This window comes from Equus asinus, chromosome 14, assembly GCF_041296235.1.
Source record: "Equus asinus isolate D_3611 breed Donkey chromosome 14, EquAss-T2T_v2, whole genome shotgun sequence".
NCBI classification, from domain to species: Eukaryota; Metazoa; Chordata; class Mammalia; order Perissodactyla; family Equidae; genus Equus; species Equus asinus.
The window spans coordinates 45,522,263-45,549,146 of record NC_091803.1 but is presented as its reverse complement, the minus strand read 5'-3'; the positions used below and the strand labels follow the sequence as shown (position 1 = coordinate 45,549,146).

At 45.8% G+C, this 26,884-nt stretch overlaps 2 protein-coding genes across 14 annotated transcripts in view; one reads left to right on the top strand and one right to left on the bottom strand.

The window, feature by feature from the left end:
• GLYR1 (glyoxylate reductase 1 homolog) overlaps positions 1-7,348 on the bottom strand; it is a 35,258-nt gene extending 27,910 nt beyond the window's left edge. For 5 of the 11 annotated variants that reach the window (XM_044747727.2, XM_044747728.2, XM_044747729.2 and 2 more), the window contains exons 1-3: positions 7,175-7,291; positions 6,130-6,166; positions 4,919-4,998 (exon numbers count right to left, since the gene is read on the bottom strand). In XM_044747727.2, the coding sequence (XP_044603662.1) occupies positions 4,919-4,998; positions 6,130-6,166; positions 7,175-7,278 (221 nt within the window). In that variant the 5' untranslated portion in view covers positions 7,279-7,291. Of the gene's footprint in view, positions 1-4,918; positions 4,999-6,129; positions 6,167-7,174 lie in introns of all 11 variants that reach the window. The other 6 variants (XR_011494344.1, XM_044747732.2, XM_070485012.1 and 3 more) reach the window with 4 other exon arrangements.
• Positions 7,349-7,980: 632 nt separating this feature from the next.
• Positions 7,981-26,884, top strand: part of UBN1 (ubinuclein 1) — a 36,324-nt gene continuing 17,420 nt past the window's right edge. For 2 of the 3 annotated variants that reach the window (XM_044747723.2, XM_014833093.3), the window contains exons 1-8: positions 7,981-8,122; positions 12,734-13,021; positions 16,150-16,236; positions 16,817-16,912; positions 17,258-17,392; positions 18,119-18,222; positions 18,938-19,376; positions 25,905-25,975. In XM_044747723.2, the coding sequence (XP_044603658.2) occupies positions 12,773-13,021; positions 16,150-16,236; positions 16,817-16,912; positions 17,258-17,392; positions 18,119-18,222; positions 18,938-19,376; positions 25,905-25,975 (1,181 nt within the window). In that variant the 5' untranslated portion in view covers positions 7,981-8,122; positions 12,734-12,772. Of the gene's footprint in view, positions 8,123-11,553; positions 11,662-12,733; positions 13,022-16,149; positions 16,237-16,816; positions 16,913-17,257; positions 17,393-18,118; positions 18,223-18,937; positions 19,377-25,904; positions 25,976-26,884 lie in introns of all 3 variants that reach the window. The other variant, XM_070485009.1, reaches the window with a different exon arrangement.

Genomic DNA, 26,884 nt, shown 5'->3' with positions numbered 1-26,884 from the left:
ACAATCTTCCTCACCAAAAAAACCCCAAAAAAACCCCTCACATTTTCAAAAACTTCCATAATTCTGACCTGCTTTCTCCTTAAATTAATATCATACCACGTAGATAGCATATTAAAGATGCCAGTCTATGAACAATCTCAAACACCCTCATACATGTGTCTCAGACTTCACAGACACACAATAACCTGGGCAGGAGTAGGGGTGGGGAGAGAACACACATGCAAGCACAGTCCAAAGGTGAGAATGAGGACGGGGTCAAAAGATGTGAGTTCGCTTCTCCACCTGGATTTGGTGAGCAGTACTTAGTAAATAATTTCTCTCCATCCCCCCCGCCGCTTTTAAATCATTGAAAGAGGCTGAGGATTACTGAGGTGTCAAAGGTCTAAGTCTAAGCTGTTCAGAAATCAAGACACCCCAAACCCCAAACCACCAAAAACCATAAAGAAAGTAATTCAGAATTTCTCAGTGAACTTCGAGCCATGATTATCATACAGACATCAACAAAGACTTGCAGACAAGACAGACTGAGAAGACTTTGTTTCCAAAACGAGAAAACATTCCCAAATGCTGGATGAGGCTTTCAAGCTGTGCTGCCTATGGCAACACGGCCAGCCGCTTCTTTCTGTGCCAATTTCTCTAATTCTGGTGCATGACATCTGCTCCTGGAGTCCACTGCTTCAGCCACGAAGGGTGTCACCTATAGGACAGGAGCCGCTGCTGGCGCTGGGAGGATAACCTAGTCTACTCTCTCTAGGACAGCTTTTGTCCAGCCCTGGCAGAGGGACCCTGCTGGCTCAGTCCAAATACCCAGAGCAGTGGCGCTCACTACCTGCTTGGCTCAATTCTGCAACTGTCACATGGTGTCGGGTGTAGGGAAAGTGCGTCAATCAGGTGCCAGGTGAAAAGAAAAAGGGATGCTTAGATGGTTCCAAACTGCTATGCTTCTAACTATGAGCCACAGATTTTTCTGGAAGAGTTACTTTAATACTCAGACATCTCACACCCGGCTTGTTCCACCTTATATCTGGTTTGAGGTAAAAAGTACCTCAGGCTGGGATCCTGGACATCTTATCACTTAACCGTAAATCTCCTGCCTCTCAGTTTGCATGTCTGTTAAGAAATAAGAACCAGAACAACCACCTCATCCATTTCCTGGAGGGCTGTCCCCTGCGGCTCAGAGGTGAGGACTGCTACAGAAACTCTCAGGGTGTCGTTTGGGATCTACACATTGTTTGTCCACAGTATTCTCCGAACTGCTTTGTTTCTGGTGGTTTCTGAGCACCTGCAAAGTAAACGAGCTCCCTCCATTCTGCCATCCTCAGCCACTGATAAAACTTTGAAACCCCAAGCTCAGTTTCTACTCTCATGGGCGACCACTGGTCCAAGGTGGGCCCTCAGGCACCTGAGATTTAGTCTTTGGTCGTGGTCACTTGGTGGAGTTGGCAAACTTACGCTGACCTTGTTTTTCCCTGTTATTTCCCTGAGATGGAAAACGACTGCAGGCACTTGCTGTTGTGGCCTCCAGCCTCCAAGAGCCGAATCTGGCCATCTTACTAAGTCCTTCCCCACGCAGGAGAGTCTGGTGAGCAAGGCTGGTCCTCCCTTCCTAACAATGGGATGTCAACATAATTTGTTAGATGTTTTGGCAGAGGAAGAGAGAGAGAGAAAAATTAGTTTCCCAGGATTGAAATCATCATTCATCTTGTCTTAAAGAGCTACCCGTTTCACTCTTCAGTAAAGGTCCTTGCTAATATAAAAAAATCAACTCTCTCTATATTTTTTCCTTAAGTAGCATGTCAGTTTTGAAACTGACTAACTCTGACTGAATCCCACATTCCTTAGGAATACAGGAACAGCCCCACTGGGCCAGACCTTGTCCACTGAGGCCAGGTTCCAGGAACCAACGGAGCCTCCACCCAGGACATGCCAGGCACGTCTGCCCCGCTTGCTGACATCCAGCATTAGAGGCAAGGGAGAGGCCAGCTCCTTCTGTAGCCATTTATGGCTTTGCCTTTCACAAAGCAGTTCTCATCTCTAAGAAGTCCACTTGCATTTCCTGTCTAAAACTCCTCTCCAACGTCTCTCTCATACAGTACTCCTTACATGTGCCCTGAACACAGTCACACGACTCATGGTGCCCCTGTTGAAACTCTGAGGCTTTATGAACAAGCGTCTATCTCCTTAAGGCCATTCGTTATTTCATCAATTCTGAATATGTTCTTTTTTCAGTCTTTGCCTTTTCCCATTAGAGAGTCCTACTGTTTCATCTGACTGGGCTCCCTTTTCTGATCTTGACTAGTTCCACCAGATCCCTTGGGGAGCATGGACTGAACTGCACACAGTACTCCTGCTGAGGCATGGTAGTTTTTACATAAAGGTGGAACAACATAAAAATAAGAAAAAAGACCCCTTCCCCCCAAAAAGGTGGAAAAATGTATTGTTTTGTGTTCAAAGCCTCTTTGGTCAAAAGAGCAGACCTGGCTGACATCCTCAGGAATCTCCAGCTCTCAGATGCCTTTCTTTCAAACACAGATCCTCTCTCTCTCTCATGGGCAGAGTCTGTGTCTGTCTCTCTCGTATTTTCCTTAAAGCCACTTGCTTCTTACCAACTTTCTTCCTCTCTTGTAACAGATCTATACCCCGACCTGGTTGTTGAACACCTGCTGTAGGACAAACCACACCATGAATAAGTGACACTACTTCTTAACTATGATGTAGGGAGCATTATCCTCACATATGGACCAGGGTGCAGAGGCTTAGAAAGATGAAACAGCTTGCCCAAATCACAGAGCAGGTGGAACTGGGACCTGAATGCATGTCAGACCAGTAAGCGATCCAGAGCTCTTTCCCCAAAGTAATTTGCTGCTACCCAACAATCTGGAGATTTTGCTTCAGATAATACAGATATTAAATAAAATGTGCCTTAACACTGATCACTAAGAACACTTCTCCCTTCAGAGAAGTGCTTGTAGATCCTTACCCTTTGTTTCCCTCCATTAAGTCAACTGCATAGCCACAAAAAGAGAACATTAGTCCCAGGGCGACTTAATTTTTAAATCACGTTTTATATGGAACTCCAGCAACAAAGTTTAAAAGGCTTAAAGATATTATATCTAACAGTTGCCCTGTATCCACTTGACTATGAATCCCCTCAAAGAACTTTAGCCGGTTAGAAATTACATCATCGCCACCAACAACCACAGGAGGTTGTTTTCGTGTTCAGTAAGTGCATCCTTTTCATTGGCTTCACCTGTTCGCCTGGCTGTGCTGAAAGTCACTCAACTCCAATTTTCCGTGTCCTATCTGTTGTATTTCTCAAACATCAAGGCCATATTTATTCTTCTAGCCTTCTAGCATTTTTTTTTAATTATAAGAACATAACGGCTTTCAGAGCTCTTGTAATCCTTCTGTGCATTCCCACTCTGTTTCAGATTTGTGTACTTCATTTAGCTGACCAAGTTAAGCCAATTATACTGCCTCTCTTATTCCCAACCCCAGTTCTTTACCCCAGGCAGGGAGCCTCTCTCTGCCTACACAAGCAACTTGATGTCCAGCTGTTCACAGTATCCCCACTGCTTGGAACGCCCTTCTTGTTCCTGCCTATCCAAATTCTACTCCTCCAGAGCGGGGTTCAGATCCCATCTCTCCCAACAGCCTTCTCTGACCCAGCCGTTCTCCACCGCTCTCTCCTTGTTCTAGAACCCTCTAACAATTCCCTGCATCACTCATTCTGCCCTTAATCCCATCTGAAATATTTATGTCTGGTCACCTGAGTTCCTGGAAGGTGGGGACCACACATTTGCTTTCCTGGAAGTTCCCTTTGGTGTCAGCAATGTGGGGTGTGGCTGCACAATCAGCGCTTGTTTTATGTACCAGGACAATTTTTTTGTGAAATCCATGGCATTACCAGAACATTCCCTCTTCCAGAGTATCTCTGGTTCTCACAGCCCTGAGCCAGTGACTCCCTTGAAATATCACCAACAAAAGACTGCTACATTGGTTTGTGGCAGAGAACTGGGCCTGGGTCTTAGTATATCTGTATGGTGAAGGTAGACACACCATGCAAACTCTAAACCAGGATAAGGACTTGGATGTATAAACTCCTGAGTGAGAGAAGAACACTGTTCATAAGAGATTTTGCTATGGAATATTATATATTGCTTTCTAGGAATGTATATTTAAACCACTGGTGTTAGATTTATCAGAAAGCCACAGACGTTTTTCAAACCCAAAGCTACATTTTCCTCTAAGAGTCATAAATAGAAATACAACTACTTAAAGAAATCAAACCATCTAGCTAAACCCAGGTAATCAAGTTGATATAGTGATAACGCTAAACAAACCACCCGAAACTCAAGTAAATACACATTCTCTCCCTCACTGTGACGTATATGGCCTATCAAAGGATCTCAAATTGATGGTCCTGATTTCAACTTAAGAAAGATCTGGTTAAAAAGCTTTACTGTTACAATATTACAGCAAGTCATCTAATTTTACAGAAGAGAACAGGATCAATCACTTTTATTAAGGTAAATAAAATTTTAGTTTTCACCATATACCTCATGCATGAGCCACAGTGATAAACAGCCATTTAAAAAAAGAACCAAATATGGCCCTTATAATAGGAACTGCCTATGGAGTTGGGTAAAGAGCTGAGAAAAACTTTCTCAACATGATCCTCATATTTACAAAGTGGTGAACCTTCATTCTCACTTGACTGACATTGTTACTGGCCCCAGAACAATTTCTGCGAGATAAGAATAGCAGTTTTTATTTAGGTATGGAGCGAGAATGACATACCATTCTTATAGACTACAGTAAGACTGAACTAGGGTCCCTAGAATATTCTCAAAGCACCTCAGACCCAGGGCAATGCCCAAACAAAGGGAAAGTGAAGCTCTTGGGGAGCACTACTCACTGATCTTCTGTTCCAAAAAATTTCACAAAAAAGCATTTCTTTCCACGTGGTTTCTTCAAGTCCTTGGGCGGATTAACAATCTGGAGGATAAAAGGGAAACAAAGATTTTTTTCCACAGCTCTAAACTAATAAGAAAAAAATGAAATGAAAGGAATACCACTGAAGAACCCAGAGCCTAGCACATGTCCAAATCTGACACTTTTACTAAGATGTGTGCAAATGTGCAAATACTTTAAAAGTTTCCTAAGTCTAACGTGTAACACAGTGTTCAGTAGATACTATATCCCTTTTACTGCAATGGCCCTGTTTTAAAAGCAGTTAAAACTAAGACCAACATCATTCACCTCCGACGTGACCTTGTCATCATTGAAGAAATGCAGAGGACACTCTTAAAAATATTTGTGTGTGAGGCCGGCTCAGTGGCGTAGTGGTTAAGTTGGCGTGCTCGCTTTGGCAGCCCCAGGTTTGTGAGTTTGAATCCTGGGTGCAGACCTACACATCGCTCATCAAGCCATGCTCTGGTGGCATGCCACATACAAAACAAAGAAAGACTGCCACAGTTGTTAGCTCACCAACAATCTTCCTCAAGCAAAAAAAAAAAAAAAGTGTGCAGAAAAAGTTGCGACAGGTAATACCGACAATGAAGGAGGCACTGAAAATGCCATATTGCAAAGAGATAGTCTAAAGACATTTCCCAGGCTCCTAGCAAGAAGATAAAAACAGAACATTTGGAAAGCTATGACGGATCGCCTCATGCAAAATCTGGAATGCCAACTTTTGCAAAGATGCACTGGAGCAGCACATATGGTAACATGGAAAGAAGATTTAAACTTAGTTGGGACAAAAATACTTTGACTTTTCACTAACCTACATTTAGATTTCTCTCTTCCTGGAGAATTTATTTTCTTCTCCTTTTGTTAGATTTTAGTGCAAAGCTGAATTCAAATTAAAATTGACTTCCAGGGTTAAAAGACTGCACGAAAACCATCTCTGATGCAAGAAACAAGGGATTCCTGCAGATTAAATGACCCGACTTATATTGCTTTTCCTAAACAAACTGATAGTAGAAGAAAAAAAAAATTCTGAGTGCCACTTAAATAGGCCCAGTTTAATGCTAGAAATTGAGGGGAATGCATCTTACATTCTCCACCTTCTCAAACTCAACTTCAGATGTCTTCCTTTAGCAGCTTCTAGTAGTAGAAGACACTCACCTTTCCCGGCCAAGGAGGATACCGGCCGAGTTTCCCCCTAGAGAAAACACAGGGAATCAGCATTTGCCCTGGAAAAGCCAGTCCACCTCCTTTAACCCACTCAATATGCAATTTATCTTCCTAAACCTCCCCTCGCTCCCTCAAGTGCCAGAACATAAAGCTGGCAAACAGGACTTCTCAATCTGGTTTCCACAGCCGGGCCCAAGACGCCCAAAGCCCTCAGAGCTGGAACGCAAAACTGTAAACGTGTGTGCATAGGGTATGTGCACTCTCCTGGTGGCAGGGAACACATGACAACAAAACCACAAGAGGCACTTGTCCAGAGCCATCCCGGGACGCGGGCGGGGGGCGGCGCGCTCTGTAAACACAGACTTCCCCTCGCAAAGTCTGGTTTCATTCACCGCGGGCCGGCCGGCTCTGACAAATGCTAATGTGAGCCTTCCTCCGGGCCGGGAGGCGAGCTACGCAGCTCCAGGGAGGCGGCGACCAGCAGACTCGGTTCGGGACGCACAGGCGGACAACGGGAGGCACGTAGGGAAGGCACCGGCCCCGGCCGAGCCTCCGGCGTAAAGGAGAAGTCCCCACTCCACTTCTCCACGGGGCAGCGCCGGCAGCCGGGTTTCGACACCCCGGGCCAAGCCGCCCGCCCAGGTCGGTGCCATCGCACCGCGAGCTTGGACGGGCTCCCCGGCTCTGCCGCTCTCCGGGGCGCCGGGGCAAGACCTCGAGGAGCCGGCGTGCGCAGGAGCCGCGCGCCGCTGGGGTCTCCCTCCACCGTAGCCGCCGGCGTCCGGGCCCGCAGCGCCGTGCTCCCCAGGCGGCTTCGGGGCTCTGAGCCCGGCCCGCCGCGGCCACCCTCGGCCTCGGTCCCCCGGGGCCGGGCTGCCCCTTCCGCCCGGCGTCGCTCCCAGCGCCGGCACCTCGCCTTGCCCTCTCGCCGCGGCCTGGAGCGCATGGAAAGGCAGCTCCGCGGCTGGCAGCGCCCCCCGCGCCCGGGGAGCAGTTCCGCGGCGCGCCTCGCCCGGCCCCGGCCGCCCGGACTCACCACACCAAATCGCCGAGCCGCAGACTCACAGCCGCCATCTTACCACCCGACCACGGCCGCCGCACGGGCCGCCGGGAACACCAGGGCGCCCCGGCGCCGCCCATTGGAGTGCGCGCGGCCACGTGACGGGGGCCGGCTGTCACCGGCCACGCCGCTGCCCTGACGTCACCGCGCCCGCCGAAGCTCATTGGCTGGCCGAGCGGCACGTGACCCGGGCGCCGCGGTCTCCGCGCGCCGGAGCCCCGAGACTCCCGGCTCCTGTCCCCCTCCCTCCGGCTCGTGACAACGAAGCGCCCGCGGTCTGAGGCAGCGGCGGCGGCGGCGACTGTGCGGCTGGCCGGGAGCGCGAGGGAGCCGGCCCTGCGCTCCGCCCCGCCCCCGGGCCCCGGCCTCCCGCCCCCTCCCCCTCGGCGCTTCCGTTACGGCCGTTAGTTCCGCGCGGGCCCCGGGGCCGGCCGCGTCGCCGCGCCGGCAGCTGCCCTGACGGACCTCGGCGCGGCCTGGAAGCCAGCCTCCGCCCGCGCCCGGGGCCCCGCGTCCGGCGAGCTCTGCGTGGCCGCGCCCGGGGAGCCGCCGGGTCCTTCGGAGCGAGCTTTCAGCCGGCCGGCGTCCGGGGAGCGGCTCGCAGCCCGCGTCCGCGCCGCAAGTTCTCCCGGGACTCCGGTGCCGCCCGCCCCGCGGTCCCGAGTCGCTCGCCCGGCCGACGTGGAGCCGGCGCCTCTCCGCTTCCTCCGGGGCCGGCGCGGCGGCGCCGCCGGCGAGGCTCCCCCGGGCGCGCGGGGCCCCGGCCATGGGCCGTGGCGCGGGCCGGCCGCCCGCCGGCGGGCATGGCTCGGGGGCCGGCCGCTAGCGGCGCCGCAGCCCGGGCTCCCGGGCCGGCATGAGGACGGCCGCCGGGGGACGAGTGCGGCCCGCGGGGCCGTAGCCTGCGTCGCGCCGGGGACAAAGGTGCGTGTCTTTGTCGGGACGGGCTGTCGCTGGAGTTTGACACTTTGGGGGAAGTTGGGAGCGGGCGGCGGTGACAACAGGAAGGCAGCGCCCGGCGCCGCCGCGGTCCGGGAACGCTAACCCGCGAAGGGGGAACCGGCAGGGGATGAAGATTTCTAGAAGGTCCCAGCCCCGGCTGCCGACTCCAAGGAGTCAGAGTCCGGAGTCGGCTTAACTGAGAACCGGGACTTTTCTTGGGTCGCTTCCTGCCTGGCGGGTCCACGCGCGTCTCCGGGGGGCGTTTGGTTAGACGGCGGCTCGGGTTGTAAGCGGGTTGGCTCCTTGGCAGCCTGGTTTGGCTTCGGAGTTCAGTTTCCCTAAAGGGCCGTCGGTTAGCGTCGGGAGCTGTCACTCACTGTTTCGCGTTGTTTAAGGGCGAACTGATGGTTTAAAGCGTGTGTAAGATCCCAGGAGATAGTTTAATAAAGTTAAACGCACGCTCCAAATTTTAAAGCTCTTACTTTTTGAGGCATTGAAGGATGTTTGAGTGACTTGATAAGAATAGATAAATCTTAAGTTGACATCACACTGGACTACAGGCATTCCCGTTCGTCAGGAACGTGGCAAACAGGATATCCTCTAATACGATGTGGAAGTTCTAGCCAATGCAATAAGACATGAAACAGAAATAAGAAACATGAATTTTCAGAAAGGAGGAGGTAAAATTCTCATTTCTGTGGATCAGCCTATTTTTGGGAAAAAAAATGGTTAAGGGAAAACCATTAAAATAAATGAGTTCACTTGTAAAGAGACTAATTATAAAATCAGCATACAAAATTAAGCTTTTCTTTGTTTCAACAATAATCAGTTTGAAAACATAATGGTTAAGAGGCTGTGTAACAAAAAAAATATACAATTCCTGGGAATAACCTTGGAGATACAAAAGGAGGCTAGCATTTCTTGGATAACATCAGTTGAGGGGTTTTTTTTTGTTTTTTGTATTTTTTTTTCCTTTTTCTCCCCAAAGTCCCCCCCCTGTACATAGCTGTATATTCTTCGTTGTGGGTTCTTCTAGTTGTGGCATGTGGGACACCGCCTCAGCGTGGTTTGATGAGCAGTGCCATGTCCGCGCCCAGGATTCAAAACAACGAAACACTGGGCCACCTGCAGTGGAGCTCGAGAACTTAACCACTCAGCTATGGGGCTGGCCCCCGTGTTTTTTGTTTTTTAAAGATTGGCACCTGAGCTAACATTTGTTGCCAATATTCTTTTTTGTTTTTTCCTTTCTTCTTCTCCCCAAAGCCCCCCACTACATAGCTGTATATCCTAGTTGTAGGTCCTTCTGGTTGTGAGTTGAGGTTTTTTAAGAGGAATGTTTTTGTGGGTAGAATGCTATGCTTTTACTTAGAATGATGTTCTGCTCATTAAAGTTGAGTATTTAAGTACTTAGCTTTTCTTAAGCCTTGTAAGTTTTACTCACAAATCTTCTTTTATTTATAAATGTAAGAATGTTTATATAAAAATAAAAATACTTGCTCTTTGACAAAGCTTCAATTAAGCCATCAGTTTAAGAGATTAAATTTCCTTAAACAGTGAACTCTCTTCACAAAGTTAAATTCCCTTAAGTGTTTTAAACTGCATTAAAAATTTTATGTGCTTTTTCTCTCAAATACTCTAAACTTACGAAATGGTGAACTTACAAACCTAATAGTAAAATCTTTCCAAGGACTTAACTCTTCTAAGTCTAATAAATGAGTGAGTGTAAGTCAGGTTCTCTTAAATGCATGCTTTCAAACATATTTTCTTAAGCATTTCAAATTAAAATTGTAAGTTTAACGTCTTTCATTAATATGTCTGATTCTCTTAAACATTTCAAATGATTTAGTAACAGGCAATGGCAATTATCATGATGATTATAAAACTTAATGCAAAATGTAAGTGTTAATATGCTGTAGGTTTGATTTACTTTATTCTCTAGTCTTATTTCTGTAACTTCTCAGGCTTGCAAAGTCACCTCCACAACTAGGGGAAGCAGTTTTACCATATAGGTGGTTTGAAGTAGCTCAGCGACAATCTTCCTCAAGCAAAAAGAGGAAGCTTGGTAACAGATGTTAGCTCAGGGCCAATCTTCCTCACCAAAAAAAAGTCTAAAATTTGTGCCAAGATAAGGTTACCTTTTCAAATTACAGCCTGGACAGGGGCAGGGACCTGGTTCCCACTTCCAGGATGACCTTCCTGCATCCCATGGGTTAACTTGCAGATTCTTTTCTTGTAGTAAGACTTTGCCTGCTCTTATCATTGGGGGATTTCAGCTTTCAGCTGGGACTTATTGTCACAACCCAATGCATTAGGAAGGTCCTGGGGGCCTTGAAAGTTTCTTTTAGGAAAATTTCTTTCAACATCTTAGTGCATGATGCTCTTTTGTACTACCAACCTATTTTTGCTACTGATCACTTTGTTGCCTAATTATTATTATTTGTGTGTGTGTGTCTGTGTGAGGAAGATCGGCCCTGAGCTAATATCTCTTGCTAATCTTCTTCTATCTTTTTTTTTTTTTTTTTTTTTTTTTTTACGTGGGACACTGCCACAGCATGGCTTGATGAGCAGTATGTAGGTCTGTGCCCAGGATCCAAACCCACGAACCTTGGGCCACGCGAGCTGAGGATGCAAACTTAATCACTACGCTGGGCTGGCCCCCTAGAATTATTTTAATTATTTTAACTCTTCATTTTAGATATTTTACTCCCTAATTTTCTGGTCTTAAAGATTACAATTTTATGGTCACAATAGAAAGAAGGAATGTATATATACAAATATACATTCATATCTATAGATGTATATGATATATATAAATTTTCTTGAGCTAATTCATATTTATGATTCATTTACAATGAAAATGCAGTGAGCTTTTTTGGGGAACTTGTCAAAGTGATTCTAAAATTGATCTGAAATAATAAACAGTTTGGAATAGCTAAGGATTTTGAAAGAAGAAAGATGAATTTTTAATTCAACGTGTTAAAATATAAAATTTGTCAAAAGAATGTGGGACTGGTTGAGGAGTCTCTAGATACTAGATTAATATAACAGGATGGATTTCAGAAATAGACCTTAAGATATCCAGGACATTACATATGATATATGCCAAATCAGCAGGGAAAACAAGGGTTATTAGTGATCAATGCTGGGAAAAACCAGGTTACAGCCTCGCCTCTCACCATACAGCAGAGCAAATTCAACTTGGGCTAAAGAGTTCAATGTGAAAGATATATCTATAGAAGACTGCATGGGTAAATTCTTACAGAAGAATTACCTGGCTGGAGGACATTCTAGGCATAAAAGAAATAGGGGAGACCATAAAGGAGAAGAGCCTAGTTTTGACTGCATCAAAAGTTAAAATTTCTTGGGGCCGGTCTGGTGGCTGAGTGGTTGAGTTCGCCCGCTCCCTTTGGCAGCCCAGGGTTTCACCGGTTCGGATCCTGGACGTGGACATGGCACTGCTCATCAAGCCATTTTGAGGTGGCATCCCATATAGCACAACAAGAAGCATCCACAACTAGAACGTACAACTGTATACTTGGGGGCTTTGGGGAGAAGAATAAAAAAAAGATTGGCAACAGATGTTAGTGCAGGTGCCAATCGTAAAAAAAAAAAAAAAAGTTAAAATTTCTTTCATCATACCTCACTTTAAGCAAAATTAAAGAGTAAATAACGAAGCAGGAAAGAGTACTTATAAGAGATATGACAGGTATTTGATATTTATAATATATATGACATATCTATAACGTATCAAAAGCCCTTACACATCCACAAAAAAGCTAACAATGCTGCAATGAATGTACTCATTTATTGATGTGGTAGAAAGTTCACACTAGGATGTGAGTTTAAAAAGGCAGGACACAAAATTATACATGAAGCAAATACATATAGCGTATATTTGCGTATTTATATTCTGTAAATACTCAGGATTCTGGAGTTCACAATATACCTTGACCATTCCCAGGCAACTTGGAAGGTCCTGGCATGTGGTAATTTGTCCCTCTGCTGAGGCAGCAGTCTGGGTGGTGAGAGGCTGGCGAGTCAGGAAGTGAGGCACGCCACGCGGCTCCTGAGGGCTGGCGTTTTACTTATCCCAGGGCAGGCAGCACCTTCTGGGAGCTGTTGAAAACGCTGTCATTGCCCTAAATGAAAGCTAACTGCTGGTGATGATAATAAAGAGGTCTTAGAAAAGAGATTGTTTTGAGCCAGGAAAAAAAAAATGTTGGATAAATTAAATGAAAAACAATAGGCACCAGGGTTCTTTGCAATTTTAAGAATTCTTTAAGGATCTGTCTGTGTGAGTTCTCTAATATCAAGAATCTAGTGACTGTGCATAGGAGAAGACTGGAAGGAAGTATGCTGAACAGTGATTACCTCTGAATGCTAAGATTTGGGGTGCTTTTCATATATGTATTTTTATATATGGAAAATTTCCTATTTAAGATGACTAGTGTTTAAGCAGAAAAGAAGCAGTAACTGATAGTTAAGATAAACTTAACAATGAATTCTTCTAAACTTATAAATCTGTATAACCAAACAGGAAAAATCGTTTTTGTCATCTTGGTTTGACCTGGCCCTTCTTTTCAATGTTAACAGAAGCCATGCAGTGACACCCGCTAAGAGTTGTTGGTAGCCATGTCGGAGCCCCACAGGGTCCAGTTCACCTCTCTCCCAGGTTCTCTGAATCCCACATTTTTGAAGAAATCCCGGAAAGAGGAGGTTGGGGGAGCAGAACAGCATCAAGACCCTGAGCCGGCTGCAGCAGCTGTTCGGATTACACTCACCCTCTTTGAACCGGATCACAAGCGCTGCCCAGAGTTCTTCTACCCAGAGCTGGTGAAGAACATACGAGGGAAGGTGAAAGGCCTTCAGCCCGCAGACAAGGTACACCCCAGGGGCCCAGACTCACTCTGCAGATCTGTTTCAGGGGCTGCATGCGGCACTGGGACTTGCAGGGGGTGGAGCCAGACGAGAGAGGCTTTGGCTGCCCCAAGAGCAAGACACTCACTCCAAAGCACGCACGAGGTTTGCTGCTTCTGTCTCTAGCACAAAGGGATGGAGTTCTTTCTTAGACCCATTCTCCTGATTTATGTTAGAGAAAACGTATATGGCACATCCAAGGCTAATTTGAATTATGGCTAATTAATATAAATAAAAGATATAAAAATCTATAAATAAATTTTTTCATGCCAAGGTGGTAAATGTTATTTGTAAATGCACCCTGTCCCTGGCTGTTCCAGTGCTGGAATTTCATGCTGGACATTTTTTTTTCCAGGGGAATCTCACTGTCTGCCTAGTGTAAGGGCAGACCAGAAAAGACACAGACTGCTCGTTTCTTCTCAACACAATAATATTCTGGATAGTTTCTTTCCCTGGATGGGTAGAAACCTATTTTTGCCCTTTTTTTTTTTTGACTTTATTTTTTGCCAGAATTGGATTGTAGACTTCAGGGCTTTTGAGAAACACTTCGATTTCTTAAATGCTTTTGTAAATGATCTATTTATTTTCCTGGGAGATTTGTTTTAATTTTTAGTATGCAACTTTTCAAACATGCACAGAGTAGAGAGAATAGTATAATAAGCCCTTATGTACCCGTCAGCCCACTTCAACTATTACTGCTATTTTGGCAGTTTATTAATATTGTGAAAATTTTTAATAAACTTTTCAATTGAATTATGTACATAAGAAAGTGCACACTTGATAGGGCAAGCCTGATAGATTTTCACAAACTCAACACACCTGTGTACCCTGCACCTAGGTTACAAAATACTGTTTTCCGGGACACGAAAAACCCTCCTCCTGGCCTTCCAAAATAGTACCCTGGCCCTGAGCAGTGACCACTGCCCTGATTTCTAATGGCTTAGATCACTTTTGCATGTTTTGTATTTTGTGTAGATGGAATCATACAGTACGAGTAGGAGCTAAGTGAAGAGCATTTGTAGACACCTACTGTATACCCATGCACTGTGTTAGGCTCTGAAGGAGAGGTTTGTAGGGTCTTGTACTTGCAGCATTTTGGTCTCTAGAGTGGCTTTCAGTAAAATGGGGTGAGACTAGGACCTGGCTCACAGGGTGTCTGAGGGTGAGTGAGACCATGCAGGTGCAGTTTCTAGCAGAGTGCCTCCGTGGCCAGGGCTCCTTCGGTCTAGTCCACGGCTATTTGGGGTGAGTGCCTTTGGTTAGTATTGTCCAATTTTCTTTGCTCGGATAAGAATGTGTTTCCTTGATTAAGATCTGAGTGGCTGAATGGAAGCCAGGGAGTTGTGCCAAGGGCCAACCTATTGTATGAGGGCCAGTAGGCAGAATGAGAAAAAATAATGTCAAATCCATTCACAATCCCTTTTCTAGAGTAGGAATAGTAACCTCTTCCTTGAGAGGAGGAGAAAGTAACAGGACTGGTTGAGGTATTTGTTTATGGGCTCAAACCAAATCAGTAGGTCAACTGAAATTAGGACTCTCATGCTCTGATTTCACCTCTTTTGGGGTCCAGGTGCCCTTCTCCATGTAGAAAACTGCATGAAGCATGCACAGAGAACTTTGGATCCAGTTTCAGGGGATTCACTCCTGGCCTTCAGATTCAGAACTCCTGAATCGATGTGTCTGCTCTGCAGTGTTCGAAGCACAATGTAGTCTGACACATTCATGTATTAATTAGCGTATGTTTCTTATAACGTGAAGACACTGTGCTAGATGCTGAGGACTGTATCAAGGTGGAGAAGCCGCTGTCCCAGCCGCAAAAGGACTTGTGATCTTGTAGATGTTTTAGGAGAATTATACCAACACAGGTAACAAGAGTCACAACGTGGTAATTGTTTAAGTATGGTGCACATACAGGCCCTGAAGGGCTTGGACAGAGGGGAGCTTACATCCTTCCTGTGTTTGGACAGACCTGGACCTTCGTACATTCAGGAAACAGTAGTTATTGGATGACTACTGTTTGTAAGGCATTAAGGAGTACACATTGAATCCAGGGTTGCTCCAGATTGGTGCAATTTCTTAAAATTATTTTAACCACTTAAGTTATATGTGATCATTTAGAAAAATTAGAAGATACAGGTAAACACCTACTTTAGAGACTACCCATTTGTGGTATGTACATTTTATTTATGTTCCATAATATCCCATTATATGTATATGCACTAAATCATTTAACATCCTTTATGGGTGGGTGGGATTTCAGTAGGAAGAGTTGGGAGGGTTTTCTAACAAGCTTCCAGTCTTTAGTGTTTTGGCCTGCTCTGAAGTCTTAAGCATATTTGGTACAGGAGTCTTTTATTAAAATTAAGAGTCCTTGCCAACGAAGCTTAAGGTCCAACTCTGGAAAATTTACTTGATGAGAAAAATGCAAGAGTAAGTTTATGGAGAAGAAATAAGCTTTGGAAAATGGCATGAGCATATTTTGAGTGAGTATTGAGATTGGGAGAAAAGAGGAGATGGCTAACCCTTCAAGGTAGGCTTCTAAGGAAAGGGACAGCCGTGAGCTTGGGTTTGACTTTGGTCGCACTGAGAGAAAAGCAAATTTGTACTACACTTCTGACCAGTGAGGCAGAGGAGCTCTTGAGAACTGCACTGCGTTCGGTGGGTTTTCACCTTTCTGAGCCAGTGACTGCTTTGGCAGTCTGGTGAAGCCTGTGAGCCCCTTCTTAGAATAACGTTGTTAAATGTGTGAAATAGTGTCAGGGTTACAAAGGAGGCCAGCTACATTGAAGCAGGGTTCTGTACAGTGGAGCATCCCTAACTGAAGGCCCTCTGCCATATTTGGAGCCCTGTGGACCCGGTGGTGTGGTGTGCATTGAATCCTGTCTTGTTGAATTACATGAATGGAGATTGTGCTTTCTTAAATAACTGAGATGAGCACTGACAGGATGGTAGTGTGTATTCCACCTTGTCTTTTCTGAAAAACAGTTTTTATTATGCAGTTTATAGGTGTTGAATAGTCAGTGAAGGGACTATGAATAGGATTGTGGGATTTTTTTTGTGACTCTTATTTTTGTGGAATGGTCTCTTTGCAGAAGAAAGAACTCCCTGATCCTTTCAATGACGAAGAAAAGGAAAGGCATAAAGTGGAGGCTCTTGCCCGGAAATTTGAAGAAAAATATGTAAGATTTCTCTCTTGGCATCAAAACAACCTTGCTGGGTGGGAGAGGTTTCTAGACATTTCCATATTCCTGTAGTGGATGGTCATCTGATCAACACTGACGTGAAAGTAAATGTGAGCTTGAAGAGTACAGAATGCAATTGTTAAACAGATGCATTAAGGTACAGAAAATGCATGTCGCAGGAACTAGCGTGGGGAGTTAAATGGACAAATAAGAGGGCCCTGCACTCCTAGAATTTATCCTTAGAATTAATATTGGTACAAATGAATGTTTGATGCAAAGCATACAAAGCCATTTAGTTCCTTTCTCTGTCTTAGGCCATTATATGCAGATACAAATCTGTTCTATTTTAAATGGTCTTCTGGGAAGGAGGTTTTGGTGTGTGTGTGAGCGTGACTGTTCCAGTGCTTTACAACCTTTAGTCACTAGCTCATGGAGTTCAGTGCAACAACAATTCTATGTATTAAAAAAAGACATGTGACCGTAGACTTCAAAGATTGTTAAGAGAGTAGATCTCATGTTATGTGTTCTTACTGCCATTTAAAAAAAAAGCGTATGACCTATTGCTGTTCATTTTCAGGGTGGAAAGAAGCGTAGAAAAGACCGAATACAGGACTTGATTGATATGGGGTATGGTTATGATGAGTCCGATTCCTTCATCGATAACTCTGAGGCGGTAAGTGCTAATGAAAATATGGTATCAGAACCACCACACCCTAGCTTCTACTGAGAGTGACCCAGAGGTGGGGGTGGGATCAGAGTGCGTGTGCCCTCAGCAAGTGGAAGGACACTGAGGAGAGGGTGACACCCTGGCCCTGGTTCCCTCCCTGAAATTGTTGGCCAGATCTGTCCAAAGCACCTGCTGGCTTGGACATTTGAGATTGACCAGAAGCATGTCTTCGTGTGCTGTCTGAAATGTGACAGCAACAGACTCACGTCTGCTCTATCAAGACCCTCTGTGCACCTGTGGGCTGCAGGTAGTCCCAGAACCCGGAGCTGAACATTTGTTTTCCCCCTTCAGTATGATGAGCTTGTTCCTGCTTCTCTGACTACAAAGTATGGAGGATTTTACATTAACTCGGGAACCCTGCAGTTTAGACAAGCGTCAGAATCTGAGGATGACTTCATTAAAGAAAAGAAGAAAAAATCTCCAAAGGTTAGAACGATGCTCACTTTTGGATTTCAGAAGTGCTTTCTTGTGTGACCTTATAAGATCAGTAGGTGACTTGCCAGGAGATGTGCTGGTTTAGGATGGCTCAGGAGATTGACGGAAAGGCGTGAGCTGTGCCGAGGTTGACAGTTCACTTCTTACACCTGTGCCGTGGCGAGGTGCCGTGAGCCTGGAGGTCTCGGTCGTTGTGTCCACACCTGTGTCCCAGCAGGCTTGGCAGGGATTCGTTTCTTGAGGTGGTCTCAGGGCGGGGACGAGAGCAGTGAAGGGTATGGAGTGAAGGGAGTTTGTACCAGCCTTGCTGTGTCTCTTCTGTGGACATGTAGAGGACTTCAGTTCCCAGGGCCGTCATCCCAACGAAAACCAGTTAGCCTTAAGATAAGTTTATTTGAAAATCTTTTGACACTGCCTGTGTGTTTAACACAAGAGCTAGGACCCACATACAGCTCACTTCAAGCTAGAAAGGTTTCAGGCTGCAGAATGGCCTCTGGTGCCTCAGCCCCGGGTGTTTCCAGGCGACGTTGTCAGTGGGAATGCCGTATCGACCTGCTGCAGGTCTGTGGTCCAGGGACCGAGCCTAAAGCTTTTGTTCGTGAAGGCAGTAAGACAGCTCTCAGGATGTAGCCCGGGCGGAGCAAGGCCAGTGCTGTGTAGTGCACTTGCTCCCTGAGTTAGGGAGCCGTGTAACTGTGCCTTGTCTTTAATTCTCAGAAGCGGAAGTTGAAGGAAGGTGGTGAGAAGATAAAGAAGAAGAAAAAAGATGACACTTATGACAAGGAGAAGAAATCGAAAAAGTCCAAGTTTTCCAAAGCCGGGTGAGAGGCAGCAGCTTCTTTGCTAGGATAAAATCTGAACTGTTAGGGCAGGACACCTGGGAGCTGGCTCGCCCTCCTCCTCACAGCTTCAGAAGAGGCAGCAGGGCTTGGCCTTCCGGTCCCTTGCACCGCCCGCAGCACCACTGTGGGCATAGTCGCTCCTCTCACATCTCTGTGTCAGACATCCAGAGCTCTGTCTGTCTCACTGTCAGTGTTGGCAGCTATTTCTGTCCCTGTGTGATTGCTGGCGTCTCTTGTTCTCTTGGGCGCCCCTCCTCTGCCCCAGTTCTCCTTCTGTCTCTGCTGTTTCCCTTCGTTTTCTCTGGTCCTGCTTCCTTTGCCTCACTCGGTCTCACCCCAGCCGCCCCTTCAAGTTGCTGCTGCTCTCTGCTGCTCCTGCTTTCTCCCTTTAAATATTTTTCTTGTCCCCCCTGCCCTTTTTTGCAACCTTTTATTTCAGCCTGGCAGTGGTTTTAAAAACCCATCGGATATTTAGCATTTTGTGACACTGTTTTGCTAACCTGTATTAAATCTCAAGCTTTGGTCCCAGCAAGAAGGAGCTCCACATGCCAAGAGGAGGGAGGAGGAGTAACAGGGTGGACTTGTGACTGAGCTTCCTGGAGACCATTGCGCTGGGAGCAGGGCTGAAGTCCCTCTGTGTTTCCCTTTTGAAGTGGACTGCAGCCTTAGTAACCAATTTCCCCCTTGCTTGCAGCTTCACAGCCCTGAATGCCAGTAAGGAGAAGAAGAAAAAGAAGTATTCTGGGGCTTTGAGCGTTAAAGAGATGCTGAAGAAATTTCAGAAGGAGAAAGAGGCTCAGAGAAAGAGGGACGAAGAGCATAAGCCTGTAACGGTCTCAGCAGCAGAAGCTCAGGGCCTGCGGGAATTGGAGGGTGCCTCTGACCCCTTGCTCTCACTCTTCGGCTCCACTTCTGACAATGACTTGCTCCAGGCGGCCACTGCCATGGACTCGCTGACTGATTTGGACTTGGAGCAGCTGCTCAGTGAGTCACCAGAAGGAAGCCCCTTCCATGATATGGATGATGAAAGTGATTCCCTTGGGGTGGGACTGGACCAGGAATTCAGGCAGCCCTCTTCCCTCCCTGAAGGCCTGCCTGCACCCCTGGAGAAGCGCGTTAAGGAGCTGGCTCAGGTATGGTGACACAGAGTGGCCGGGCTTTCCTGGAAGCGGTTTGGGCAGATGGATGCTGGTTCCACACCACATGGAGCTCGCTGCCCAGAGCAACCCTTAGTGAGGTGGCAGTTGCAGCGTAAGCTTTTCCATGCTCTCTTCTCATCCCGAGGGAGGAAACATTATAAGCTCTGCCTGTCAGGCATCATTTTTAGGCCTTTTGTGGTTCCTTCACTCCTGGAAAATTTACTTTCTTCTGGGGAAATTTTCTCTTTTTCCATTTTCTGCCTGTCGGTTCCTTTCCCAGAGTATCTTTCCTTTCACGCGATAGACTGACACCAATGTTGGCAGCAGGCAGCTGAGGCAGACGTCCATCTTTTTAGCAATCTTTTGAAGGTTTTGAAAACTCACAAGTATTTGCAGACGTATGTGACACATGCAGTGTGTGCTTAATTGCCACTGGGTTTCACTTGCTCCCTAGAGTTGCACATCATCAGCATTAGGTAGTGATTACAGGAATGCCTAAATTGTGATGAATAAAAAGGAGCTGAACCTTAAATGCTGTTCATGCCCCATTAAAAACAGCCACAGTCTTCAGAATAGCAGCCATGGCTGCTCTTTTCCCCCCGTGATTGGGAATTGATCCCCGGAGTGCTAAGAACTGTCACTTCAGTAATAGATTACTGACTATAACCCAAGCACAGATTGTTAGTTGTGATGACTTTTACCTTTTAGTTAAAATAACGTTTACCTTGGGCATCATAACTTATAACGCAACTCCAGTGGCATTTATACTCTGTAGCTGTAAGTTTTAAACTGGTGATTCTTAGTGTTTCAGAATCACTGTTATGTATAATATCCCTCATGTTTTAGGACAGGGTAAAATGTTAACCATTGCTACTCACTTCCAAAAAATACTTGAACACAACATACAAAGTACATTGAACATCTTATTCAGATTTCTAGTTCATCTTTGTTAGCCCATGTGCAGTGCTGGATATAAATATTCTATTTGAATGGAATGATTTCAATGAATTGTACTACGTCAGGGATTCAGAGAATGTCTTAATAGGACGTTAAGGTGGAAGCAGTTGAATCTGAATGTGGCATGTTTGAGCATACTGTCTTGTGTTTGCTTAGAATTTATGTTAAAAAAACATTACTCCTTGTTCTTTTCAGTCCTCTGGTTAATAATCAAATTATTCTGTAGCTTCTGAAGGTCTTGTTCAGTAAGTTGAGTAAGCTATATGTGGCAGTAGCCAGTCAATTTTTAGAGGCAAGTCAAAACAGTTCTTGGATGTGCCCCTCTCCCACCATAGGTTGTGTTCTAGTCTGATAACTCACATTCATTATTTCACTTTCTTGGGAAAGATGGACAAATTTAGTGGAAACAAAGCGGCATAACATGAAACAGCCTGGAGTTGTGATCCTAGAGAGCCTCAGTTTCTGGAGTCCACTAGATGGACGCTGGGAGCCAGCTCTCCTTGCTCAGTGATGGCCAAGTCTTGAAGTCTGGGTTCTCTCTCGGGCCCAATGGAGACGGGGTACAGGATCCCATAGATAAGGCGGGCTTCAGTCCTGGGAGAGAAGTGGTGACCAGGAGAGATTGATGTGCTGGCTTGAAAATACAGTGTTCAAATGTGAAATCAGGACTCTAGTCATCTCTGGCCCTTCTCCTCTAACAGCGTTCAGAAACTATGGGAAGTGGGTGGAAAGTGGGAATTACCCATCGTCCCCCACATCTGAAAACTATTTTCAATTTACATATTCATTGCTAACCTCTGTATATATGTTTTTATGCAGTTGTAATTATAGTTGTGAATAATTGTTTCCTGCATTTTTCACTTAATAAATATTATTATAAAGCCCTCATTACTTTTAATGGTTGCATGAAAAAGAAGGCTTATTTTAGAAAGTTACTTAATGCCACTCCACAAGATCCCCAGGTGCTCTGTTACCCCAGAGCCCTGCGCTTGGGGCCCTTTGAGCCTCCCCCTGTGTGCACGAGTGTACTAGACCCAGACTCTACTGAGAATCTGCTGGGAAAGACACCTTCCCAGGGGAAATGCCTGTGTACACAAAAACTGCATCTAATTTCAAAAGCCATACATGGATATTTGGATCCTTAATAAGGAGCCCTGCCCTAGATCTTGAACTGGACATTGCATTTTTAAAATTTAAATTAAACTTGATGTATATACCTTTAACATTAGCAGTGTTATGTGTTTCTCACTTTATTTTTCATGCCCCTTATTTTTCTTCTTTTTCCTGTTTCCTTTATTTTTATAATAATTTGTGTAGATGTTGAATCTTTTTTTTTTTTTTTTAAGATTTTATTTTTTTCCTTTTTTCTCCCCCAAAGCCCCCCGGTACATAGTTGTATATTCTTCGTTGTGGGTCCTTCTAGTTGTGGCATGTGGGACGCTGCCTCAGCGTGGTTTGATGAGCAGTGCCATGTCCGCGCCCAGGATTCGAACCAACGAAACACTGGGCTGCCTGCAGCGGAGCGCACGAACTTAACCACTCGGCCACGGGGCCAGCCCCTGTAGATGTTGAATCTTGACCCTGGATGATGTGTGTATCAGTTTCTACTGTTATCCAAAACAGCTCCCACAGAACGCAGTGGTTTCAGCAGTGGTTCTCCTTTCTCCTGGTGCTGCGGATTGGCTGGGCGGTTCCTCTTCGGGTTTTGTCTGGGCTCACTCTTGTGCTGCATTCAGCTGGCAAGATGGCTGGGATGGCGGGGCCTTTCCCTCCTCTAGTCTTTCATCCTGGGCTTCTTCAGGGCGTGGCAGTCTCAGGGCAACATTTCAAGAGGGTGAAGGTGGAAGCAGTAAGGCCCTTAAGATCTAGCCTTAGAAGTTGTATGTACCACATCACTTCTGCCACATTCACTCTATTGGTAGAGTGAGTCACAGGCACCAGCCAAATTCAAGGGTTGGGGAGCTAGTGGCCACCTCTCTGTGGGGGAATGCACATACCGGGAGGGGCGGAATCTGTGGTCCTGTTGGCGGTCTACCACAGTACGTAAGCAGATTCTAATCTGTTGTGTACTGATCCCTTAGGGAAAGATTTTTGCTGTGGAAAGCAAAAATTAGATTTATTTTCTAACTAGATGTGATACTTAGAACTTGAAAAAATATGTTTGAAAACTTATGTATGTTAAGGAGGAATTCCAAGAGGACAACCATGGTGGATGCCCAAGGAATGTTTACTGTTTTCTTCTCACATTAGCCCTCTTTTTGTTTCTCACTCCCTTGTACTATACATGCTTTTGGGCCCCAGGGAATCCAGTGATTTGTTTTGATGGCCTTACCTTATCTTCTCTTCATAGGTGTTGATTGTGTCTTTTGTCTAGGTGGAAAGCTCAGGTGTGTCACCCCGTCAGGTTACTGTCTTGATGTAGTTTGTCAGCTACTCAGTCTGGTCCATACAGATGACCCAGGTCTATCTTCGTCCTCTTCAGTCAAGCATAGAGTGAGAACAATGCCTAGAATAGGGAAGAAACAGAGACCTCATGTCCCCCATCCCTCTACTTTCCCGTTCACTGCTTACCCTCCTATAGAGTTAGAACCCTTGTATCGCAAATCCAGGGAGACTGTGGATCCAAGGAGAAAAAGGTCAGAAAAAACCTAACCTGTTTGATCTTTTTCAAAAAGAAAATCATGCCAGATTTCATTCTGTTCAGCAGAAAACAGGTACAGTAAGGTTCTGATCTAGGTGTTGAAAGGCTGCAAATGGCTTTTCTTATAATAAATCAACTCATTAAAAGGCTATCAGAATTATTCTAAATCAGAACGATCAGGCTGTTTGGGTTAACGTCATTTCCTAGTTAATCTAGGATTCATCGATTTGTATAACTGCTTGGGCAAGACTATCTATTCTTACAGGTGAGGGACCTCACTTACTTCTGGAAGACTATCAGATATATATCGAATTGCTCTTTTAATTAGATTTATTTAAAAATGCAGCACTTGACTAATTATCTTCAGTATAAAACCAGACCCTCAGAGATACTGTCTACACAATTCAAAAGGCATCAGGAAAAAAAAAATCTTTAAAAAAATAATATAGCTAGAAAGCTTCTGAAATATTAGAGAAATGGCTAATATTTAAAAATAAAATTTGATTAGAAACCTAAGGTGTTGATGGGTCTGGCAAATAGTGGGGCATTTGAAATGCACGTTAAAATATTCAGATTGAATTAATATGAAGGTGCTTCTGGATCTTATAACCAGCAGTGTATAAGCGTAAGCAAAAGAATGACTTAGTTCTATTTTCTCTCAAACTAAAATCATACTTCCAGTATATTAAAAGTGCCAAGGTAGAATTCTGAATCCTCATGAAAGTAGAAGAAATTGGCAGATGAGTGGATTAAAAGTCACCGCCCTTTCTTTGTTCCATTTCCATCTGTCCCTTTCACCCCCTTTCATCTCAGGCCTCTGTGCTCCCCCCGACCCAAGGGGTCTGCAGAAGCCTGCGTTTTGCGTGTCCTCTGCAAGTTATGTCTGCTTGTTCGGTACTAAGCTTTTCCTCCTCTAGTTTGCATTCTTTTGGTGATACCTGTTCATTTGTTCGTTCATCCATCGACTCAGCCGACATTTACTAAGTGTCTATTATGTGACAGGCAGCTGTGGGAAATGTATTGATGAATGAGATTCAGTTCTTGTCCTATAAATGGGCCAACTGTAAACAACTGACTATAGGACAAAGTGGAATAAAACAAGCTCTGTGATGTTTGGATGGCCAGGTAGATGGTCAGGGGGACAGCCAGACTTGAGGAGATAAAAGAGAAGCTGTGTTGGGGGTACATAGGAATCGGCCTGGGAGCAGCAGACAGGCTTGACCAGCCTCATGGCAGAGATGGCCTTACGGTAAGCCAGGGCACATGGCTGAGGATGGGCGAGTTGTTGGATGGTGGGAACCCTCTGGAATGTGGCGGGAGATGGGAGCTGTGGGCGTAGATGGCTGGGGCCAGATCCTGGAGGACCCTAAATGCTACGTGAACGAGTTTGGGTTTGATTCTAGGCTTGGAAAGAGCTGCCAAAGGGTTCTAAAGAAGGGAGTAGAAGGATTTAAGAAGGATGGAGTACTGTTTTTAGAACACAGGAGGAAGAGCAGAAACCAGTGTGTTTGGTCTTGGACAAGTTGAGTTTGCATACCAGAGGGTCACCCATTCATAGAAGTAATGGGAAATTAGTTGGAAGTAATTGAAAGTTCTGACCAGGGCTTAGACGAGAGGCTTTAGGGCTGGGGCTCAGATTTGAGAGACCTACGTGTGTGTGTTATTTTAAAGCTGTGAGGGGAAGATGTTACAGGGAGAAGTGGGTTCCACATAGAACCTTGGGGCTCCATCTGTGGTTAAGGAGCTGGTGGAGGAGACAGAGAGGGAGTAGTCAGAAGTAGGAGGAGGACCCAGAGGATACGAGGTGAGGAGGCAAGTGTGGCGGGATGGAGAGGAGGGTGGTTATCAGTGCCTGCTGTTTCAGAGGGGTGGACCAGGATCGATGAGTTCGTGGTAGACAGCCACTTTATTGCCTCTGTTTGCCATCATTATTATATATGAAGCCTGAAATTTTATTTTGCTTGAAGCCTTCAGACCGGCAACTCTTGGGTTTGGATCAGTGGTTCTCAGTCCTCTGCATGTTAAAGTTGCCTGAGTTACTTTTAAAGCGCACTGATGCTTGGGCAGACTCTTTTAAAGAGTACGGATTCCTGGGCCTCTGGGACAAGCCCCAGAGGTTCTGACATGATTGGTCTAGGGTGGGGAAGCTGCCAGGTAGTTCCAGTGTGCAGCCAAATGGGAGGAGCACTGGGTCAGACTTCGGCAGAGTTTCCTTTCCTCGCTCATGCACTCAGCGCCTCAGCTGCCTGCTGTGGTTGCTTCGGGGGCTCCAGGTTGCCCTCTGGGGGGTTCCCTGTCTTCTCATGGGAAGCCAAAGACTGCAGAGTAACCTGCTGTACCTTGTGTTAATAGAGGGCAAGGTGTGGTAGTCATTCCAGTGATCTGGGTAGTGGAGTTTGTGATACTCCGTACGTAGATTATAAATTTTCAAAGAATTAGAATGTCCTTATATGCGAAAGGAGCACATCATCATTATTATTATTATTTTGGTGGATGAAAGCCTTTGAATTTGCAGATTTGTTAAAGTTCTTGATCGTTTTTATATGGTAGATGTATGGAAATTCCAACTCAGTTTAGATGATGGGATGCTGGGCACAGGGGTTAGCTTGCTGGCTGAGTCAAATGTGTCGCGACTGTTTTGACTCTGCGGTCTTATTTTATGTGACTGTTGTTTCAAGTCTTGGAAGGAAGGACAGTCCCTACATGCTTCAGCGGCATTTGAGAAGAGCTGCATCTACCATTTCTGGAGCATACAGTGATTACGGATGAACTTAATCTGGGGTTAGGGCTAAGCAGGGAAGGGCATGGTGAGGATTTTGTCGACAGGTGTTCTCTAGGGACCGACTGCTATTGTGCCTGTGGGAGAGTGTGAGGGCTGTGTGGGGAGAGGCCACTAACAGATGTTACTGTCTGCTGTGAACCAGGCTGCCAGAGCTGCCGAGGGAGAGAGCAGACAGAAGTTCTTCACCCAGGATATTAATGGCATCCTCTTAGAGTGAGTATCTTTTGTTCTTTGTATCTGCTGTCACCATGCCTGGGCTGAGCAGGCCAGGGGAAGTGGGAGTATGATTGAACTGCGTAAAGGTGACCACTGATGAGATTAAAAAAAAAAATTGGTTTTTGTTGTTCTTTTATAAAAGGGTTGGGGGGGGAATGACACCAATTAGCTGTCTCTAGGAAATGATAGACCTTACTCGTCTTAGGCAGCAAGCATTATTAGAACACTGTATATGATAATCATGACCTGTTGAAAGAGGATTTCTTGGCAAGTATGAGATGAGGCAAGAGAGAAGGTGTGGCTTGCCTGTCTCTGAGCAAAGGAGGAGACAACTTGGTATAGCCCAGGGCCCTGCTCTCCTGGGGTGCCCTTCAGCATACCTGCTCAGTCTCCTCTTGCTCTCACTTCTGCTCCCATAGCCAGTGTACATCATCCTGTGACACTTCTGCCAAATGCCCAAGCCTCTGAGATGCCACACTGTATGAACTGGATTAAAAAGTAAAAAAAACCCCACACGTATAAATCCAAACCAGATTCTTTGTATCTGGCCCTCCAGCTTTGCCAGCTTCTCTCCCGGTTGCATTATGTAGCAGAAGAAGCTTGTTGCTCAACAACTGAGGGGTTTTGCACATGTAAGAACAGTGTCAAGACTTGGGAATAGTCTAGCAAAGGACCTGGCCTGGCCAGGATTCGGATTGGCCAGTTGGGTCAGGAACCTGGGCTGTAGAGAGCGCCTGGGGGTCAGCACAGCTGAGAGGCTCGTGTCAGCAACACCTGCTGGAACCTGCCAGATCCAGAGAGCTGAAGGATTAAGAACAAATCCTGCTCTGCTCATCTAGATGGGGACCCTGGAGGGATGAGGAGTCCCCTGCCCTGCTAATCAGGGATAGAACTGGAAACTGGGAA